This window comes from Salmo salar, chromosome 23 (assembly GCF_965601325.2).
Source record: "Salmo salar chromosome 23, fSalSal1, whole genome shotgun sequence".
In the NCBI taxonomy this organism is placed as follows: domain Eukaryota; kingdom Metazoa; phylum Chordata; class Actinopteri; order Salmoniformes; family Salmonidae; genus Salmo; species Salmo salar.
Genome location: NC_138313.1, coordinates 33,245,342 through 33,267,556, shown reverse-complemented (window position 1 = coordinate 33,267,556; position 22,215 = coordinate 33,245,342). Strand labels below are relative to the sequence as shown.

General features: G+C 44.4%; 1 protein-coding gene and 1 pseudogene across 4 annotated transcripts in view; both read right to left on the bottom strand.

The window, feature by feature from the left end:
• Positions 1 to 3,452: 3,452 nt before the first annotated feature.
• Positions 3,453 to 5,689, bottom strand: LOC106584261 (uncharacterized; annotated as a pseudogene).
• Positions 5,690 to 7,155: 1,466 nt separating this feature from the next.
• The window catches only part of LOC106584426 (histone-lysine N-methyltransferase, H3 lysine-79 specific), a 32,066-nt gene continuing 17,006 nt past the window's right edge, over positions 7,156 to 22,215 (bottom strand). For 3 of the 4 annotated variants that reach the window (XM_014169747.3, XM_014169748.3, XM_045706443.2), the window contains 18 exons: positions 21,819 to 21,860; positions 21,580 to 21,663; positions 21,210 to 21,432; positions 20,978 to 21,091; positions 20,789 to 20,880; positions 20,492 to 20,593; positions 20,249 to 20,386; positions 19,951 to 20,076; positions 18,395 to 18,843; positions 18,192 to 18,294; positions 17,922 to 18,047; positions 17,776 to 17,818; positions 17,110 to 17,666; positions 16,745 to 16,947; positions 16,574 to 16,647; positions 13,505 to 14,185; positions 12,014 to 12,714; positions 7,156 to 11,849 (listed from right to left, as the gene is read on the bottom strand). In XM_014169747.3, the coding sequence (XP_014025222.2) occupies positions 12,128 to 12,714; positions 13,505 to 14,185; positions 16,574 to 16,647; positions 16,745 to 16,947; positions 17,110 to 17,666; positions 17,776 to 17,818; positions 17,922 to 18,047; positions 18,192 to 18,294; positions 18,395 to 18,843; positions 19,951 to 20,076; positions 20,249 to 20,386; positions 20,492 to 20,593; positions 20,789 to 20,880; positions 20,978 to 21,091; positions 21,210 to 21,432; positions 21,580 to 21,663; positions 21,819 to 21,860 (3,744 nt within the window). In that variant the 3' untranslated portion in view covers positions 7,156 to 11,849; positions 12,014 to 12,127. The remainder of the gene's footprint in view (positions 11,850 to 12,013; positions 12,715 to 13,504; positions 14,186 to 16,573; positions 16,648 to 16,744; positions 16,948 to 17,109; positions 17,667 to 17,775; positions 17,819 to 17,921; positions 18,048 to 18,191; positions 18,295 to 18,394; positions 18,844 to 19,950; positions 20,077 to 20,248; positions 20,387 to 20,491; positions 20,594 to 20,788; positions 20,881 to 20,977; positions 21,092 to 21,209; positions 21,433 to 21,579; positions 21,664 to 21,818; positions 21,861 to 22,215) is intronic. The other variant, XM_014169749.3, reaches the window with a different exon arrangement.

Sequence of the window (22,215 nt, the reverse complement as noted above, 5' to 3'; positions counted from 1 at the left end):
ACTTACCAGTGAATTGAAATCACTATCCACAAACTTCTCCCTCCATAGGAGAAAAAGGTCAACACAGGTAAGACTCATTCTGTCATTTGAGTTCTTATAGGTTTGCATTAGAATGTAGTTTGAGAATAATTTGACAAGGACTTTTATTTGACTTATGTCTATTTTAAGAAATGTTTTATTGGTCTATGCCTCATGCTTTATTGCGACTGATCGTGTCCTTGACATCAGCATAAACATGGTGCTTTCAGAAAGTAGCCTTTTCCACAATTAGTTGTGTTACAGCCTTAATGTAAAATGTATTAAATTGAGAATTTGTGTCACTGGTACACACACACACACACACACACACACACACAAACACACAACCCTGTAATGTCAAAGTGGAATTATGGAAAGCTGAAATTAGTAAGAGTATTCAACCCCTTTGTAATGGCAAGCCTAAATTAGTTCAGAAGTAGAAATTTGCTTAACAAGTCACATAAGTTGCATGGACTGACACTGTGCAATAATACTGTTTAACATGATCTCTGTGCCTCACACATACAGATAATAGTAAGGTCCCTCAGTTGAGCATTGAATTTCAAACACCACAATGACCAGGGAGGTTTTCCAACGCTTTGCAAAGGTTACCTATTGGTAGATAGGTCAATTCAAAAAGCAGACATTGAATATCCCTTTGAGCATAGTGAAGTTATTAGTTACACTTTGGATGGTGTATCAATACACCCAGTCAATACAAAGCACAGGAGGTTGGTGGCACCTTAATTGGGGAGGACGGGCTCATGGTAATGGCTGGAGCAGGGGATTAGTGGAATGGTACCATTCCATTTGCTCCGTTCCAGTCATTATGAGCAGTCCTCCCCTCAGCATCCTCCACTGCTACTGTACAAAGAAATAGATGTCCTTCCTAACTCAGTTGCCGGAGAGGAAGGAAACTGCTCAAGGATTTCACCATGAGGCCACTGGGGACTTTAAACCAGTTAGAGTTTAATGGCTGTGATAGGAGAAAACTGAGGATGGCTCAACAACATTGTAGTCACTCTACAATACTAACCTAATTGTCAGAGTGAAAAGGAAGTCTATACAGAATAAAAATATTCCTTGTTTGCAATAAGGCACTAAACTAAAACTGCAAAAAAGTGACAAAGAAATTAACTTTTGGTCCTGAAAATAAATCGTTATGTTTGAGGCAAATCCAACAGCACATCACCGAGTACCACTCTTCATATTTTCAAGCATGGTGGTGGCAGCATCATGTTCTGGGTATGCTTGTCATTGGCAAGGACTAGGGAGTTTTTTTAGGATAAAAAGAAACAGAATAAAGCTAAACACAGGCAAAATCTTAGAAGAAAAAAAGAACAGGTTCTGTCTGCTTTCCAACAGAAAATGGGAGACAAATTCACCTTTCAGCAGGACAATAACCTAAAACAAAAGGCCAAATATACACTGGAGTTGCTTACAGTACAAAGATGACATTGAATGTTCCAGTGGCCTAATTACAGTTTTGACTTAAATCGGCTTGAAAATCTATGGCAAGTTTAGTAAATGGCTGTCCAGCCATGATCAATAACCAACTTGACAGAGCTTGAAGAATTTTAAAAAGCATCATGTACAAATATTGTGCAAAGCTCTAAGAGACTTACCCAGAAAGACACTCAGCTGTAATTGCTGCCAATTACCCCTGTATTGACTCAGGGGTGTGAATACATAAGTAAATGAGATATTTCATTTCCACTAAATTTGCAAACATTTCTAAAAACATGTTTTTACTTTGTCATTATGTGGTATTGTGTGTAGATGGGTGAGGAAAAACTATTTAATCCATTTTGAATTCAGGCTGTAACAACAAAATGTGGAGTATGTCAAGGGGTATGAATACTTTCGGAAGGCACCGTAACTCCAATCCTTGTTTGTGCTCAGTCCTCATTGCCTATTTGATTTTAGAGCAAATGTACAGTTGAGTTAACACTCTGAAAATAAAAGATTTAATCTATACCTTCACCGGGATGTTTAATAAGTTTACCTTTCAAATATCTTGCATTAACAAAACGCCAATATTACCTGAATTTACAGGACACAACAGATCCAGAACATCATCATCTGAGTGTCTTAGCAGTAATAAAATCCTTATTCATTACATTTCCATTTCTACATTCAGTAATAGTATATTTTGTCCCATATTGACCTACTACTCTGTCTACTTCTAGTGTCATATGAAGGTATTTTGTCCATCCAAAGTTTGAAGCAGGTTGAGAACCCATGGAAAGGCATTACTCTAAACCGTTGCATAGTGTTGGCCATCATCATTGTGCTTGTGAGCTCAGGGGTGAATGAAGTACATGGTGAGTGTTGAAACGTATGATATTAAAAATATAATCCATGCACACAGACTAGCTCATGCATTATCTCTTGTGGTTTAGATGCTCTGGAAGTATTTCTAGAGGAGAATGATGTTACTTGGAGGCACAGATCCACAGCCAGATGGCACAGCTCAGGTACTGGGACTTCTAGCTTAAACTGAGTATACCAAACAACATGAACAAGCACCTACGATTCCTCACATGGCAGCTTCTTGTCATTGTTGCTAGCTCTCTGGCCATCCAGATTGTGTGTAGTCAGACTTCTGACCCGTTTTTGTGATGTCAGCTGAGTTGCAACGTGACATCAATAAGGGATCATCGCTTTGCCATGGATTCACCAGGTCAGTCTCATGGAAAGAGCATTAGGTGTTCCTAATGTTTTGTATAAATAGTGTATTTTCTGTGTCCTTCTCATTTGTTATTCAGTGTGTTAGTTATAAGTGCTCTGCTTTGGAACCTTTTGTTGCGTGCCTGGTGTTTCCTCTTCTCGCCCTCCAGCCTCTCTGTGGGACAGCTTGCCGAGTTGGGGATCAGACCATGGAACAAAAGGAAAACCAAAGAGAAGAGGGGGAGTCTTGAAGATCAGAAATAGAGATGTGTCTAAGGGCTGTGAAGAAATGATAGAGAGCATTATGGAGAATGGTAAAGAGGCTAATACAACAAATAGGCTGACATTTTCAGAAAGAATAATCAAATAATGTCAGTTTGCCCGGTGTTTATTCTATCAAAAATACGTTTTATTTATTTATTTATATATATATATATATATATATATATAGCCCGTAAGTAAGCATTTTGCTGTAAAGTCTACCCCTGTTTATATTTGGCGCATGTGACAAGTAAAATTGTATTTCATATTTGGTAATTGTTCTGTAAATTGTTTCTTTCTACAGTAGTAAACTAATATATATATTAGTATTAGTATATATATATATATATATATATATATATATATATATATATATATTAGTTTACTACTGTAGAAAGAAACAATTTACAGAACAATTACCAAATATGAAATACAATTTTACTTGTCACATGCGCCAAATATAAACAGGGGTAGACTTTACAGCAAAATGCTTACTTACGGGCTCTTTCCCAACAATGCAGAGTCAAAAAGTAAGTCACACATACTTCACAATGATTTTAAATTAGACCCATACACAGTCTTATCTGATCATGTATAATCTGTCTGCATACATATTTTTCATATTTAGAGGGTATACAAAAATCAATACAAATGAATAACATTTGCTGGTTCCCATCTCATATTCAATGAAATATTATTTTAGCCTTTAATATGCCCTTTCATTGGATGCAAATTGATAATGATAAAATTGTATTTGAAAGATCCAATATGTGCACTGTGCCATTGAGTTTGCAATTGACGAGTAACAAAAAGTGTATTAAAATGTAAAATCATCTAATATTTGGCAGAACATGATTGAGCACAAATGGAGAATTAGATGTGGTGATGATGTATTTACAATAAACAAAATTGACTTATGAGTAATGGTCCACCCATTCAGTTGGCCTGGCCCTTGCCATTATTACGGTCATTGGACCACATGGAGGAAACAGTGGCAACCACACTCCTTGGCCACCATGTTGGGTTTGATGGAGATCTTGGTTCCATCCTGAGCCAACTCCACCACCTTGAGGTCCTCAGTGTTTATAGGCACACAAAGGTGAGCGCTCCAGGGCCCCTCTGGACCTGGCTGATCAGGAGGGCCTGGTTGTTACCGTTGGTCAGGGGAAAGCGGCAGACTCCCTGGTAGTTGTAGATGAGCCAGCCGGAATCTCTCCAGGGACACGTTGAGGCTCTGCAGCCGACACAGGTGTCCCTTCCCTGGGCCCTCCTGGCCTGCTGCCCCCTCTCCACACCTATGGGAGTGAAAGAAAAAAATATTTTAAATGACTGTATCATGAATTTACATTGAGGCCTGCTCACCTGCTGGTGGTTCCTCACCTTCTTTGGGAAGAACAGTTCCCGAAGCCTCCACAGCCCGTTCATCCCTGCCCACCTCCTCCGTCCTCATCTGGACCACAACCTCCTCCAGCCTCTGCCTGAGCACCTCCAGCAGGGCAGGCTGTAGGACCAGCTCCCTGTGGTGCCCCTGGAACAGAGCCCAGTTTGGGAAAGGAGAACAGTGTGAGAGCTGAGGAGTTGAGCAGCCCGGCCAGGACGGTCTCACTGGATGACAGCCCAAGGGACAGGGTGGGGAGAGAATGCAGAGTATACAGCGGGACCGGAGCAGCCCGTGGTCGTGACTACGTCTGTGGTGGCTGGACAGCACTGAGGAACTCCTGCAGCTCACACAGAAAAGCATAGGTCCTGGAGGAAGCAGGGGAGGGACTTCGACTTGTCACTGGGAGAAGGACAATTTAAGAATCGATGACTTAAAATATTTAACAAAATGTATTCATAATTATTTTTTTAAAGCCAAAGCCAACTGCCTTTTCATTAATTCCTTTAGCCTTTGAGAAAAGCACCAGGGGAATGACACTGATATCACTTCTTGCTCCTTCATGATACTTTGTAGTTCAGACAAATTTTGCCGAGAAGGGTAAATAAGCTTTACAATATGCTTTCCTTCCATCAGCGTGTAACTTGGAACACGATAAGCTGTACAAGATGAAGCATTCTTCTTACCTGTACCTTGTGTTTTTGTGTCAACATTGATTCGCCATTTCAGGTGACTTTTGCCCTCTGATAGCTTTCCTGTTAGGATGAGGAACTGTGTTCCCTTAAAATGCATACCGTCTGAAATGGGGAAAGGTGGGAGTCTGATACCAACAGCATCACACCAGTCTTTAAATGGTCTATGGTAAGACAAGAGACTTCTAAAATGTGAGACAAGAAATTCAGTAATGTTGTAAATGAGTAGGTAATGAGTTCTAACCTGTTTGTAAGGCTGGAGATTGACTGGTGAAAGTGATGGCGCTTAAGGCTGCTGTTCTAGGGTTTCTAAAGGCAAGGAGCAGTATGAACTTGATCTTGGAGGGGAGGCGGAGAGTAGACAAGACATAACATACCATTTCATTCAGAATCAGATCCATATCTGGTTGGGTGCCAAACATGTAGCCCATGTTTCTCTTCGTTGGCTTCTTCAGCTAGAATGGAGCACCATCAGTGTGAGCAAACTCCAAAAGCAAGTCAAATCCTCTCTCAGCTCGCTTTCCTGGACCTAAACTTCACAAATTGCTGAAAGCATATCCTCATCTACCTCTACATGAGCTGGTGTACTTCCAAAATATGGAGTGTCCCCACACTGGAGAGCATCAGTATCAGGCAGAATGCACACCACAGCCTCATGGCAGCCTGTCATGTCTGGATCTAACACTTGGTTTGGTTCAGGTCAGCAAGGGAGAAGGGTTTTGTGTTGTACACTGCCTCAATACCATGTGATGTGTCCATTGAAAGATGGGGGAAACATTGTTTCCTCAACATGTAGAGGAACAGTATGCTAAAATAAATGGTCCGTCAGACACCTGGATAGGTGCAGTGAAATGGGTTGTTTTACAGGGTCAGCCATAGTAGTATGGCCCCCCTTGGGCAAATTAGGGTTAAGTGCCTTGCTCAAGGGCATACCAACAGATTTTTCCCCTTGTCGGCTCAGGTATTCGAACAAGCAATCTTTCGGTTACTGGCCCAACACTAACCGCTAGGCTACCTGCCGCCCAATGCTGTGAATACTATGGTGGGCTGAGAAAGCTATGGAAAGGAAGCACAAGACTACGGAGCGTTGTGTGTGTTGCAAATTGACACCTGCCCTCCCTGTGGGTGAGGATGGTCTGGGGACTGACGAACACCTAAACAAAGATAAGGACGTTTGAAGGAGACACAAAAACATGAATGTAATCACATTTCTAAAGTCCTTTCATAGACAACTGGCCGACTCTTAACACCATCCTATCGTTTCAATCTCCTGCCTTTTCTTAGTTTTTCTACACAATGTTTTTTCTTCCAATGCACAGATATTGGAATGTTCATTGAATTGCCACAAGTGGCTGCTTTTAAAGATGACTGTAATTGGATGATAGATTAGATCCATTTGCATTCAAAAGTCCTGTCAGCAGTTACTCTAAGGACAGTGGGGTGGAGTATGGATGTGCTACATGCCAGATAGATTACAAGTGTGTGTGCTAAATAGGAGCATTCTTTACATCTGACCGATTAAAGGATCTGATGGCCAGACCATGAGATGCTGCTGTTGAGACCTCTGGGGTTGAGAAGGGCCTCATGGACAAATTCCACAGCTACAGCCTTCTTTTGCAGACGACCAAGGTCATTGAGTTGAGTCTGTCCTGCTTGGTCAACCGTGCCAAGTGATAAAACCAAGGTTCATTTACAAATTCCTGCAGGGATTCACAAATCCACCCCAAAAATTACAATAATGATAATTTAACAGCTTGCAAACACACACACACAATGCAAAACACTATTTAACAATGTGTATTTGAGTAATCCCAGAACATGACATGAAATATTGCTTTTATTTACTAGGCCTACGGGAAATAGTAAAAAAGTCGCTTATTTCCCCGAAATGTGCATTCCCCACTACAGACAGAACTGAAGAGCAATTTCTCAAACACTACTGTCCATTTTTGGGCAAACCGATAAGCCTAGCTTTGTACTACTCTAATAGTGGTAGAAAAATTATGAACTTATCCCACACCTACATTGCGTCATTGTTGGGCTCCTTCACTTTAAAGCTTACTTTTTGTTTTAAATTTAAAAAAAGAAAATCACCTTTTTAAAATGCATAATATCACCAATAAACAGAGACGCAAATGAAACACTAAGAAAACATTTTATTAATCATAAAAGGCCAAACTAATTTCAATTTGTCATTAATCATATTTAAGATAAAGCACCAACACCAAGAGTTTCCATGACAACCCAGGGTGTTTTGGAAAGTAGGTTTGCCTATTGCACCTCAAACCTGCCCTGGCTTTACTGAGAGTTAAAATAATTCCTTCAACTACACAGCGTTCTCCTATGTAAGGATCACAACACTGAAGGTCAAAGGACATTTCATTTTGAGAAAGACGAGAGGGATTGAGACATGTGTGAGAGAGTAGGAAGAGATGAGGCTTTTCCACTACATCTTCAGACTAGTCAAACAAACCTGCAGTCTTTTGCTGGTGTGGCTGGATGTGTGTGACAGTGAGAAATTGAGGAGACAAAACATACATCTAAGGCAGTTTGTCAACTCAAAAGCACCAATTTAAGTTACATCAAAATATAAACGTGGTCCCTGGTCCTGAGAAAGGGAGAAACATAAGTCCCAGTTTAAAGACAAATGAAAATATACACTATTCAAAGTGTTATAGCATTAAGATATCTGATAAGTTCCTGAGAGAGAGAGACACACTTGGCAGGATTCAGTCTTGGTATGTGGAAAAGTATTAAATGGAAAGTTATTCATTGAGAAAATGTATAGAGCACTATACGAGTTCAATATAATTCATCCATATTTGCCAGAGAGATCATAGGCGTAGTTTTTCAGTGGACATATTAGAAATGGGGCATGTTGTAAAAGTTTGTTGAAACCTGAAGTAACAATATTCACTACCCAATACTATTCTCACTCCCACACACATTGCCACTCCAGCCAACTAGGAAGTATATTTTCAGATTAAAAAGTAAACGAGAGCCTGTGTAGAAGTTTAAACCTTTCCCCTCTAGCACAACAGGAGAAGTGTATTGATCAATAGCTGCATTTTCCCTCATTTTACGTGTAGGAGAGCACCGCACTGTCTGTTTAAGAGTATTAAAACTTGATCTGAATCTTGTCATAGTAAAAGCATAATTGATAAACTGCGATTATATCAAACACCAAGGGAAAAAAATGAAAACAACAATTACAAACAGGCCTGTCAGCGCTGTTAACAATGGAATTCGCTTTTCGGTTCATGTCTGACATGAACAAATCATTGTCCTCACTTCACTTGAACAGAAGGGTTGATATACACATTCCTGGTTACAAAGCACTTGTCTACCGAACCACATTGTGACTAATGCTTTGGAGTAATTTTTCTTTGAGGGCATAGGTGAAACAAACAAAACAATGAAGAGAAATGAATGTCCTGCTGCTTCATGTCCTCAATTACTAAAGACTCATTTGGCAATCAGACCAAAAGGAAGCCTGATTGTTGCAAACTCACATTATACCTACTAGTTATTCTACTACCAGTTATATTGGAACAATTAACTTGTAATTACAAACAGATGTAATATGCTCACGCTATGGGAAGGAGGCAGTTTTAAGACATATCCCAGGACAAGCAGTAGAAATGAGATGACATTTGGTTTTTGGATGCACCCAGAACATTTTCTGAAATCGGTTTGTGTGGTTGAAAGAGCACCAGTATACGTTTTTCTTTAAAAAGCATAAAGTAAATCTGATACAATCCAGACAGTCTAATTTCAGCACAAAATCTGTCAGCATGTGTTAAGCACATAGTACAAGCGTTGAGTTTCTCTAGATAAATATACACAATACCAGTCAAAAGTTTACACCTACTCATTCAAGGGTTTCTATTTACCATTTTCTACATTGTAGAATTGTGAATAGATCAAACTATGAAATAACACATATGGAATCATGCAGTAACCAAAAAAAAGTCTCCAAACTTTTAACTGGTACAGTACATCTCAGAGGAGCCCTCATTGACACTGAATAGTCATGGTGTTTCTCACCATTAAAGCACTGGCTTAACAACTCTGCCTCCCTTGGGTGTTGGCCCAACCTGTTTGACAGGTTGGAGAAGCAGCCCCACCCCAAAAAAATACAATAATTCAACAATAGCCCAAAGCAATCTAGGCATTTCTTATTCAGCAACACACCCTTAAACTTAACGGTTAAAAAAATAAATCAAAACAAAAACAAACATTTACAAATAGTCCTGAACAAGTGGCAAGTTTCTGAAAGCAAAAGGGTGTTTCGCAGTATGCCAAAAATACTGTGTGAAAACACATCTAATGAGAGCGTTACCTGTTGTCTTAAGTCTGAGCCAAATCGTCTGCAGTTGTACACTAGTACAACAATTCAAAAATCTGATAACTACACTTTAAATACGAGAAAGAATGCCAGAAAATGGCATTTAAAACGTCCCTGTGTACAAGAAGCACCAAGTATCGACAGTTATTGATGTTCTTAATATTGTATAAATAATATTAGGCACAGTCCAGAGTTATACAGATTGTAGCACCAATGTTTTCAGACTACGTTAAGTACACACTTATACCTATTGCATTCTACACTGTTACACATTTCAGGAGAACAAAATAAACAAAAACGTGACAGCATAAATATAATCAAAATTATACACAATTAAACAGTCAGAATGTCTCCCATTCACAGTACAATGTTTACAGAAATGAAATAAATCAAAAGATGTGAAAATTGCCCAGTAGTTTGTTGTTATTCATGCATTTCCCAGTGTGTGGGTGAGGATGTTTGTATACCAGTGTGTGGGTGAGGATGTTTGTATACCAGTGTGTGGGTGAGGATGTTTGTATACCAGTGTGTGGGTGAGGATGTTTGTATACCAGTGTGTGGGTGAGGATGTTTGTATACCAGTGTGTGGGTGAGGATGTTTGTATACCAGTGTGTGGGTGAGGATGTTTGTATACCAGTGTGTGGGTGAGGATGTTTGTATACCAGTGTGTGGGTGAGGATGTTTGTATACCAGTGTGTGGGTGAGGATGTTTGTATACCAGTGTGTGGGTGAGGATGTTTGTATACCAGTGTGTGGGTGAGGATGTTTGTATACCAGTGTGTGGGTGAGGATGTTTGTATACCAGTGTGTGGGTGAGGATGTTTGTATACCAGTGTGTGGGTGAGGATGTTTGTATACCAGTGTGTGGGTGAGGATGTTTGTATACCAGTGTGTGGGTGAGGATGTTTGTATACCAGTGTGTGGGTGAGGATGTTTGTATACCAGTGTGTGCAGGTTGGACAGGCTGCAGAAAGTACCACTACAGCCTTCAGTGGACCAAAGCTAACACGTCCAAACAAATGTTTACCCGTCCCCTGTGAACACCGTGAGGTAGGGTTCCAGAGACTTGCCTGAATACAACACGGACAATATTAAGAGTCCCCAAATTACACCTGCATTTTTCATTGTATCAGTGTTTCAGCAGGGCTATAAAACCAAGAAGCTTAATTAAGTTAGAGTAGTTGAGATTCCTACTTGTGAAGAATGCACATTGCGTTGCAGGTCCCTACTCCCTAGCTGGCTCTATAAGTAGTGATTATCAACTGACTGTCTCAGTAATTTAATCCTGTTTCCCCATTACATCCTCAAGTCCTTCTGCTGTTCACTTCCATACATTTTGACACAGCATTCAAATGAATGAGAACACCCTACTATTACATTTCCAGAAACTGTCGTTATTCACATAAATGATCACACCAAAAACTTTTTTACTCTGAGCTGACTATAGTGCTGTCCCTGCACCAGGGATGTTGCCACAGTGAGGGTACACAGATATGTTATCCAGTGTGTTTGAACCAACAGCTTCTCGTTTCATACTGTAGCCAAAAGCTAATGTGGTCAAATCATATTTAATTTACTGAAGAAATGATCAGGGTTAAAGGTTAGCTAGCAGAGCGATAGAGATGCAGAGTCACAGCTGCATGGTCCCTAGTCCTGTACAGAGTCGGGTTAAACTGGTCTAGACTGTGTATGTATGTATGTATGTATGTATGTATGTATGATGTGGCGTTTACACAGGCAGACACATTTTTTTATTTTTTTTACACTAATTGGTCTTTTGACCAATCACATCAGAATTGGTCTGCCTGTGTAAACGCAGCCTGTGTGTGTGTGTGTGTGTGTGTGTGTGTGTGTGTGTGTGTGTGTGTGTGTGTGTGGGGGGGGGGACTAAGAAAGCACCCTGGTGGTCAGATAATGACAGAACAAAGATGATACTGGGATGATGGTACCACAGGAGTCTTCCGCCATATACAGGCTGTATTTAGTAATATAACATGTACAACTACACTGCTAACTGTGCTTTCTTCTGTCATCAAATGTCTGAATTGAGTCTTAAAGCTCAATATAGTTATCTATATTTCATACTTAGCACCAGGTTACATGGTGACAGTGATGTACCTGTACAACTTACTGCCATGGAAACAGTGCATGTCCTGTGTCTCTTTAACGTTAATGTTCAGAGCAGGCAGCATAGCAATTCATTCAGGATGGGAGGTACACAACTCACGGATTACGGTCAGCCTCAACCCACGACACAAAAACCCCCGTGACCGCGCAACTCCGCTCAGGATGCCATGCTGTGTGTGTCAACGTGAGAGTGTGTGTGTTCTCAGCTGTGTGTGTGTGTGTGTGTGTGTGTATATAGAGTCCCAAATCAGTGGCAATTTAACAGGCTTAGGAGCACCAGTGAAAGAGTTCCTTGGTCCACACCTGGCCATTTGCATAGGTTACGTTGGGTTGAGGTAGATATTCTTCAGTTACCTGCCAGGGAGAGGAAAGAGCCAGGTTCAGAAAACAAGACAATTCTGCCGTGACCAATAGCACATAACAGGATAGGACATGGCAGACATGAGACGGCTCATGAAGAACGGATTTATCAGAGAGCTAATAATCTAATACAAACCTACAGTAGGAGTCTAACTTACCTTGTTGGGACTGAATAGCAGCTTGGGGAGAACAGGGACAACCAGAACTCTCCTCCTTATCCCTCTGACTGACACCCCCCCCCCCCCTTCCTCTCCCCCCTCCCCCACCGTGCCCTATCTAGGCCGGGAACCGGTGTGCTGAGAGGACGACATGTAGGAAGCAGGCAAGCCCAGAGTCCTCCACATGATGCCCCCACCTCCTGATATACTGGCCGGGGTTGGAGGGGGGAGGTGAGGGGGGTGGTGTACTGTGAAGTTACGAGAGGAAGGAGGAAGGGGTGCAGAAGCAGCAGCAGAGGAGCCAGAGAGAGAGATGGAGGAGGACTGTACCCTCTGATGCTGGAGGGAAGAGGAAACCAGTCGGGAGGAGAGGAAGGACTCAGAGCGAGACGAGGGAGTGGGCTCAGAGGAAAAGGGGACAGAGGAAGAGTAGGAGATATTAAGTAGAGGCGGGGGAGGTGGAAGGGAGCGCATGGGGGGCAGAGGAGTGTGCAGTACTGTCTGGGTGCGGCTGTGCTGGGCCTGTGAGAGGGGCAGGTTGGAGGACACAGAGGCCAGGAAGGAGGAACATGAGTGGGGGACAATGTGCTGATGCTGCTGGGAGGAGGAGAGACTGAGCAGAGAGCTGAGGCCTCCTGTGGCTGGCAGCACAGCCCCAAACTGATGGGACGACACTGAGGGCACCACGTGGTGAAAAATACCTGCGGATTAAACAGCAAGAGAGAGATGGGGGGAGGACAGAGAGATGGGGGGGCGGGACAGAGAGACAGAGGGGCTGAGCCAGGATTTGCATAGCGCCAAGCAAGTCATACAGACAAGCACACAGAAAGCAGACAGACATTTCACTTTGAAACATCAACTCAATCAAGTATTACAATATAGCTCAATGGCCATTCCTCTGCTTTAAATGTATTGTTGAGTACTAATAAAACAGCAATGTGGCAAATCATAGTGAAATGTCTCTAAATTACACAGAAAACCAGTGACACCAACACCCATAGAAAATGACCATGTTGATTAGGTTTCTTTGATTCATCAATTTTCAATGCTTGAGATCTACATCTTACCAACACAGATTATCACAGATGCAGTATGTCTTTATTATATTAAAAGGACATTTCCCATGTCCGTGGCCATGACTTCATGAACCAAGTTTGTCATCTTAAGGATCTGTACTCTCATTGAAGTATTAGGCATTTCCCAAGGGTGTCTAACTCAGCTTCTGTACAGCCAGTCCATGGCAAAGCAAAGCAGCAATGGCATTGAGACAGGCAGCAGCACAGGGCTCCCACACTTACCTGTGTCCAACAGCTGGCCTGTCCATTGAATCCCTAACACAGCAACCCTATCTGAGGACTGATCTCACAGGAAGAGTAGCTCCTGCTTCAGCTAACGGGAATCCTAATAAATGCTAAATCCTCTATCCCAACCAATAGCTAACAGTGCTGCTGAAGGGAAGGTAACTGGTTAGAAAATGTCAGTGGGCCTCACCTCCAGCTGCTCCGCCTGCCAGCCCAGCGCTGGAGAAGCTCCCCAGGGAAGAGTGTCCGTTGACCAGGCGAGAGGCCCCGCTCACCGAGGTGCTGGGCGTCTGGGCCCCAAACAGGGATTGAAGGACAGAGGCCCCCCCGAGGGGGAACTGGGCCCCCAGGTACTGTCCCACAGAAGCCCCCGAGGCTGAGGACACAGCTACTGGGCTTCCCCCCACCTTCCCGCTCAGGATACCCCCGCTGGCAGCCGCAGAGATGAAGAGGTTTTGACTGTTTCCTAGGCTGCTGGATGCCTTCAGCTCCCACTCTCCCCTGGGCTTCTGTTTGGGCATAGCCTGCCTCTCAGAGATGCTTCCTCCCTGGGGGCCTGCCCCTGGCCGGCCACCAGGCTCATGGCTGATGAAGGGGCTAGGGGGAATGTACTGAGATGCTGAGGACTCGCCTCCACCCCCTTCGCCCCCCCTCCTCTGCTGCGGTTTGTGATCAGAGTCTGAGTCGGTGCCTAGGCCCGGTGGCTCTCTCCCCATACCGAAGGGGGAGCCCCCCTGCCTTAGCTCGCCTGGGGGCTGCTTGGTGTCTGAGATGGGGGAGAAGGTAGACTTCCACTTGCTGTTGGAAGATGAGGATGAAGAGGAGACTTCACTGCCGGTGCTGTTCCCGCTGCTGCCTCCCGATCTCCTTCCTGTTGACCCAATAGAGAGAAAAAGTCAAGTGGGATAAAAAATAGCAAAAGGACAGTAGACGTCAGACAAATGACAGAGCTGGAACAATAAACTGAAAGTTACTGACACGGCCTTCCTCTTTCCGAAGCAGTTTGTGTACGTGGGTAATTTTTCTACACAATGTTCCTGTAGATTGTTCTAAAACCATTATTTGGTCAACAGTAATAGCCTATGCATTATGTTGATTCCTGCTATGACAGTATCTGCCTGTCCCCGTTTCACTATCGCCTGCTGTGTGAGCAAGCCACTCACTGAGAGCACGGAGAGATGCCTTCTGAGAAGCACAAGGATGACTGTTGCTAAAAATGCAATTGTGGGGGAAATACAGTTTAAGCAACTACTTTTGTTCTACACTGAAAAACAAACCTAACAAGCAACATTTTCAAAGATTTTACTGAGTTACAGGTCATAAGAAAATCTGTCAATGAAATAAATTAAAATCAGGTCCTAAACTACAGGTTTTACATGACTGGGAATACAGATATGCATTTGTAAATAAATAAATAAATGGAGCAGAAAACCAGTCAGTATCTGGTGTGACCACCATTTGCCTGATGCAGCTGGACACACCTTCGCATAGAGTTGATCAGGCTGTTGATTGTGGTCTGTGGAATGTTCTCCTACTCCTCTTCAATGGCTGTGGGAAGTGTCTGGATATTGGTGGGAACTGGAACACGCTATCGTACACGTTGATCCAGAGCATCTCCAACATGTTCAATGGGTGACATGTCTGGTGAGTATGCAGGCCATGGAAGAACTAGGACATTTTCAGCTTCCAGGAATTGTGTACAGATCCTTGCGACATGGGGCTGTGCATTATCATGCTGAAACATGAGGTGATGGCGGTGGATGAATGGCACGACAATGGGCCTCAGGATCTCGTCACCGTAGCTCTATGCAGTCAAATTACCATCGATAAAATGCAAGTGTGTTCGTTGTCCGTAGCTTATGCCTGCCCATACCATAACCCCTCCACCACGGGGCACTCTGTTCACAATGTTGACATCCACAAACTGCTCACCCACATACACACTGCTGCCATCTGCCCGGTACAGTTGAAACCGGGAATCACTTCGTGTGTTGTGGAATCTGTTATGAATGTATTGTAATGTTTTAAAAATGGTATAACTACCTTAATTTTGCCAGACCCCAGGAAGAGTAGCTACTACCTTGGCAGCAGCTAATAGAGATCCATCATAAATCCAAATATTTCTTCAGTGTGCCAGTGACAATCGAAGGTAAGCATTTGCTCACTGAAGTCGGTTACGACGCCGAACTGCAGTCAGGTCAAGAACCCGGTGAGGACGAGCACACGGATGAGCTTCCCGGAGACGGTTTCTGTCAGTTTGCGTAGAAATTCTTGTTTGCACAAACCCAGTTTTATCAGCTGTCCGGGTGGCTGGTCTCAGACGATGGCTGGTCTCAGGCGAAGAAAGCGGACGTGGAGGTCCTGGGCTGGTGTGGTTACACGTGGTCTGGGGTTGTGAGGCTGGTTGGACCTACTGCCAAATTCTCTAAAACAATATTGGAGGCTGTTTATGGTAGATAAATAATGAACATTCAATTATCTGGCAACAGCTCGTGGACATTCCTGCAGTCAGCATGCCAATTGCACGCTCCCTCACATCTTGAGACATCTGTGGCATTGTGCTGTGACAAAACTGCACATTTTATAGTGGCCTTTTATTGCGCCCAGCACAAGGTACACCTGTGTAATGATCATGCTGTTTAATCAGCTTCTTGATATGCCACCTGTCAAGTGGATGGACTATCTTGGCAAAGGAGAAATGCTCACTAACCGGGATGTAAACAAATTTGTGCACAAAAGTTGAGAAATAAGCTTTGTGTGTATGGAACATTTCTGGGATATTTTATTTCAGCTAATGAAACATGGTTTCTATACGTTTTTGTAAGTCATCAGCCTACATTTACTGATAGATTAATGTATTAGCAACAATATAATATTAATCTAGCTTGTATTTTGAGTTCCCACTTCCTCAGGTGGTGAATAATAAAGCCTAAAGGCCAATATGCACAAAGATGTCAGCAAATTCTTTGAAGAGCCCCCCAAAATTATAATGCAGATAATTCTGGACCCCGTTTAATCATGCATTCCCTGGATATATGAGATGAAATGGCTTAGTTTTTAAACCATAGGCTACGATCTCAGTTGTCTTAATTGGGACTGAAAAAGAACCCTGTAAAGTAAACATTTTTATCATTGAATGTATTGTTATCGAACAAAATAGTAACATTTATCATGATATGACTCTTTGTCCATATTGGCCAGCTCTATAATATCATGTTTATTATGCAGGCTTCAGCGGTCACATTTGGACGTTCCTTACCCCGCTCGCTGTTCCCTGGTCTGCCTGCTCCATCTCTGCTCTCCAAGGAAATAGTGGCAATCTTCCTTTCAATTCTAAAAAAAAGACAAATTAAAGAAAATACAAAACTTCAAATGTACTCTTGTGTAGAGATGCAGCCACGTGGCTTTTCTGCTTCACCATTTACTATACCTTGAGCTGGAGCTGTCAGCAGGGTAGCCAGAGTCGTCGTCGGAGCTGGGCGCAGAGGAGTAGTGTCCTGAGCCGTTGATCTCCAGAGGGCGTTCTCTCTTCAGTACGGGAGGCTGGTCCATGTCTGGCCCACAGGGGCTACAACCAGACTGCTCCGGGGAAGAAATGGCAGCGATCTCCAGAGGCTGGTTAATGTTGTTCACCTGACAAACACAGAAAACATTAGGGAATCAAACATACAACTCTTGTTAAAATATGCATAGAGTAGATATTTGGGAATCAAACAACTCCTGTAGCAAGTACCACGCTGCAACCAACTTAGCCATGGACCACGTACTGAAGGACAGGGAAGCAACTTGACTCACCATGGAGTTGATGTTGAGTGGGGATCCTGAGGGTTGGCTAGTGGAGCTGAGCCCAGGAAAGGACCTCCTCTTTGGGGAGCCGCTGGCAGGTTGAGCCCCCGTGGAGCTGCGCTTTCTCCTCCCACGCTTGCGCCCCTCTTGTGATCCATGGCCGTGGGAGTGTGTGTGCTGGGAGCCCGGCGAGTGGTGGTGGTTACTGGTGTTGTGGTTGCCGTGGTGATGTTTGCCTTGCCTGGCCGAGCCGAGGTGTAGGCGAGTCGCTGCGCCCCCTGAAGAGGATGAAGACGAGGAAGAGGAGGAAGAGAAGAACATGCGGCGTCTGGACTCGCTGTCCTGGGGCTCAGAGTCAGACTCGCCCTGCCGCTCAGCCCAGTCCTCAGGGAGGATTCTGGGGGGGCCGTCAGCGTACTGGAGGACCCCCCCGGTGCTGAGAGGGGGGCTGTGGCCTTGTGTTGGTCCCGTTAGAGGGGCACCGTGAGGGGGAGGGGAGGGTGCAGCACTGTCCTGGTCCTCAGAGTGAGAGCCTCCGTTCATCAGCCCTGCGCTAGAGGAGTACCCTGAGGAAGGACAGAGAGCGTTAGACGCTGGTCCTTCAGGAGATGTCTGTCAACACATGCAGGTTTCAATGGATGTGGTTAAGGTACTAGTGTATTTGGGGCTGCTTACCGTTGGTCTGGCCCATCTGGGACACAGGACTCGGTGTGCTCCTCTACAAAAATAAACAGAGCATTCGAGTCAACAGTGTTTCATTACAGCACACGTGACCTTTATTACCCAGTCCAAAATCAAACCCTAGCTCTACATGTACCCACCAGTCTCTCAGCTCGGCTGGGCAGCACCACACTGGCCAGGGGGATGCTAACAGGGAGCTTGCTGGGGTGCACCGTGCTGAGGGGGATACTGATGGGCAGGCTGGTGATGGTGTCACCCTGGCCCCCCTGGATATCACACACAGACAGAGGACGACTTAGGGAGGAACATACAGGGAGAGTAAATAGTGTTTGAGTCAGCATGGTAGGCTGTGTGTCAGGCCAGGGGACCGACGGAGTGAGAGTGTGGGAACAGAGTGGACAGACACTTACCCTCTCAGCACTCCTGGGTGTGTTGTTCTGCGGACTGTCTGATGAGTTGGGAGACAGGCAGCTCAGTTTAGCTCCTAATGGAGAGGTGACGGCAACCATATCCCTGCAGGAACAGAAGTGTCAGAAATACAGTACTCCACAAACATGTAACAAACCTATTAGCAGAGTCCCTACAGTGGTTGTAGATTTTAAACCTGACTAACCTGAGACCAGTGAAGCCCAGGCCTCTGAAGTGTGCCATACTACAGTCCTGGTTCAGGTGTCTGCGCAGGGCGATCTTAGCTGGGGAGTAGCGGGTGTAGTCGGGGAGGGGGTGACCAAGCTGCCTGTGCCGGGCATCTGGGGTGGGGGGTACAATCTCGTGGTCGGGCGAGATGGGCAGGTAGCGGGAGAGCAGCTCTCCCTTGGTCCCCCCACCACCCCTGTGGAAGCAGGGCGAGGCGATCCCGTTGATGGACAGCTCGGGACTGAGACCGCTGAGGCCGGCCGCAGCCAGGCTGAGTTTGGGGGTGTGGTGGTCCAGGGGAGGACGAGGGAGGGCCTCAAGGCCGGGGAGGCCCTTGTGGTAGAGGGAGCCCTCACAGGGACTGTAGGACTTGAGCTGGAGCAGCTCCTGTTGCCTCTGACTCTTCTCCAGTTCCACGATGCTGATCTGAGAACCAACAGGGGGAGCCATTGCATAAGGTAAGGAAAGGAACACAGCTTTATGAGAACATGCCACTGCTTCACAATAACAGTTGACGGATTCCTTCAATTATTTCTGAGTATGTCAGTAGAAACAGGCAGGGGAGGAAAGAGGGGATTCAGGCAGGGCTAAAAATAACTAAATAAAAAATAAATAAAAGGTTGGAGCACCAGAAAATACAATTCTTTAAATAGATTGAGATATAGCCTATAGCACATGTTGTGCCCTACAAACTAAAAGGTAACCCTGTAAATACATCTGCTTATTACAAATAGCAAAAAATGATACAAATAACTGATTTAAATTACCAAGTAATTTGTTGAATATCAGGTTTCTACATAGTAGGGTATGTAAGTTGTCAGGTTGTGCTCTCAAAAAACAAAACCCTTTTTTAATAAAAACGAAATAGGATGTTCCACGTTCACAACAATGCTTAAACCACATCAGCTGACCACTTGTTGAGTGTAGTTAACCTTTCCTTTAAGTGTGCACCATGCCCCTCTATAGCAACAGACCATTGTTTGGTTAGCAGTGTTTCTGTAGCTCACGTCTCCAGGGTTTGCAAAACAAATGGATGCAAATAATCATGATGTCTTGCTGCCGGGTAGGCATAAGCTACATTGTACTTAACTTTTAATTGAGGAGGTTTTTGAGAAAGCCTTTAAATCTACCATTAACGTCGCAACAAAGTGGTAGAAATACTCAAACCGCACAGACGGGCATTCCTGTGTGTTGCCTCTTCAGAAAGTTGCAGGAAATACAAATCACTGATGCATTCTGTAAATGTCTTATGATACACACTTAAGCAAATTAATCTTTTGAACTGGCTAGCAACAATCTGTTTTCTATGTAGCAATCACAACACTAACGAATCTGTGCTGTTTTTTCCCCCTTTAAAACACTTCGCAACAACAGTACAGAAAAGCCTCATCACCACAATTATCTGGGCTTTCTTTTCCCCGAGACGCACGCGTGCTCACAAATTAAATTCCAGGACGCACAGTAACATTTTAAATAGCATAAGCGACCAAAATGGCTGCTCTTTAGAGCCCTGGGTACAGGTGAGAGGTGTACCTGCAGCTCGAGGCAGTGGCGCTGTTTCTCTGAGATCTGTCTACGCAGGGCCTGCTTCTCCTTCAGCAGGCTCTCAAGACACAGAGAGCTCCAGTCCAGCTTCAGCTCCTCACACCGAGACTTCAACTGAGACAAAAACAGACACTTCCAGTTAGTTACATGCCTCTGGTCCAACAGTGTCAAGCATGCAGATGAAATCCAATGTGAAAGCGGCCAGAGAGAAGACAGCCAGGTGTACAGTATAAGTCTCTCTGGATAAGAGCGTCTGCTAAATGACAAAAAGGTAGAGAGGTCTCACCAGGAGCAGGCTGTGATCCCTCAGCTCGGCCATGTCTCTCTCCAGCTGCTTGGTCTGCTCCTTCAGTTGACAGTTGTGGGCCGAGATCTCCTTCTGGGCCTCCAATAGGTCCTCCATGGTGAGGGCCTTCACTCCCAGCTGAGTGGAACAGACAGGGTACGACTTTCAGGGATCGAGTACTCAACCACTATTTGCGTCTCAATACCAGCTGGTTTCATTAGACAGTCACCACTGTCTGCCTACCTCATCCAGTTTGGTGTGGAAGAGCCCTTTGATTTTCTCTTTGTGGGTCTGACACACAGTCTGCAGATGCTCCGCCTGCCCAGAAAGCCCTCTGTGTTTGAGCTGGAGACGGAAGGAGGAACACAAGAGAGGAAGGTTCACAGGTTGAAGCTAAATCAGAGGCAACATTCCCAGAAGGACAGTCTCATCCAACATGACAGAGGGCTGAGAGTATTACTGTTTCAAAAGGTGGCGATACCATTAGAGTGATTGTCAGAGTTCACAAGATGGAGTGAGTGATTTGGACATTCCATTTACCTTTTCCTGCTCCAGGACTTGCTGCAGGTTGTTGCGGTACTGAGGTGTCTTCATGTAGGCCATGAACTGGAGGTACTGGACTTTAATGTTGTCTGTGTGAGGAGAGAGAGATGGCTTATCAGGACTGCTGGCTCTGACTGACTGATGGATGTGATAACTAAGGGTGGGGGTCAGGGTAGCGGGGCTCACCTAGAAGCTGTTGTAGGCCAGGAGGACTGGGGCCCAGCAGAAGTTGGCCAGACGCATAGTGCTGAACTTTGGGAGGTAGCTGGTAGAAGGGACTTTGAGGTGACCTGTATGCATCTGTAGAAACACAGAAAGTTAGCTAAACAAACAGAACAACGAATAAAAGGCTGAATAACACAAATACACAAGGGTATATGGGCACAGCCCTGAGTAAAACTGTCAGCAGGTGACTCACCCTGAGGGGGTGCTGCTGAGAGGGTCTTGGCATGCAGCAGATCCAGGGCACTCTGGCTGCTCTTGCTCTTTCGCTCAGCTGCGGCCACAGCAGCCTTCTTGGGACGCCCGCGCTTCCGAGCACTCAGCTTGCGGCCCTTGTTGAGGAGTTTGGCGCGCCGTGGTTTGGGTGGCGCCTTCACGACTGCCAACAGGCCTGGTCGCTCAACCTCCTCACAGGAATCCTGAGAGACATACAGGGAACCAGCATGAGAGAGAAAAATCTGACCTAGAGCTGCTAGAAATGATCTCATATCATAGGGAAAAGCGCAAGAACTTAGCATAGAGACATGAAAAGACTAAAGTCAGCTAAGTCACTCAAAGGGACTTGCCTTGTGCTCCTTTGCCTTGGTTGGTGTGGTGGTGTTGCTTTTACTATTCTTTTCTTGACGACGCCTAGCTGCTTCTTGCTCCTCCTAAAAACACATAGGAACATTGTTTACCATGTGAATCGTTCAGCAGGGCATGAACTAGGAGCAACTGTAAAGACAAGCTGGGAGGTGACCAAGATTGCACACAGAGTAATGACAATATAAAATAGTGCAAAAGGAACAAAAAAAGTTTAGCTTACCCTGAGTTTAGGATTTTTGAGACTATGAAAATAGTTTTCAAGCTGAAAAGGAAAAAGAAGGGATCAAGTATTGCACAAGGACATAGGGGAGAGTGACCTCTGCTATCTAAGTGCAGTGACCTTGTTTGACACTGTCCATAAGCCCTCCAACACGTGCATGAGAGTTAGTGAGGAGCTACAGAAACAATGCAGCGATGACCTCACCGTCTCCACTGCCTCCAGTGAATGGATACATTAACCTAAGTCTACGCCGTTGGATCATTTATCCATTTTATTTTGAATTTTAGGGCCCCTAGTTATTTTTTATTTTTTTTTAACTATTCCAATTTAATTCAATATTAATAATAAATTGGCTACTACTACTACTACAGCCCACAGAAATGCAAAGAATAACTCC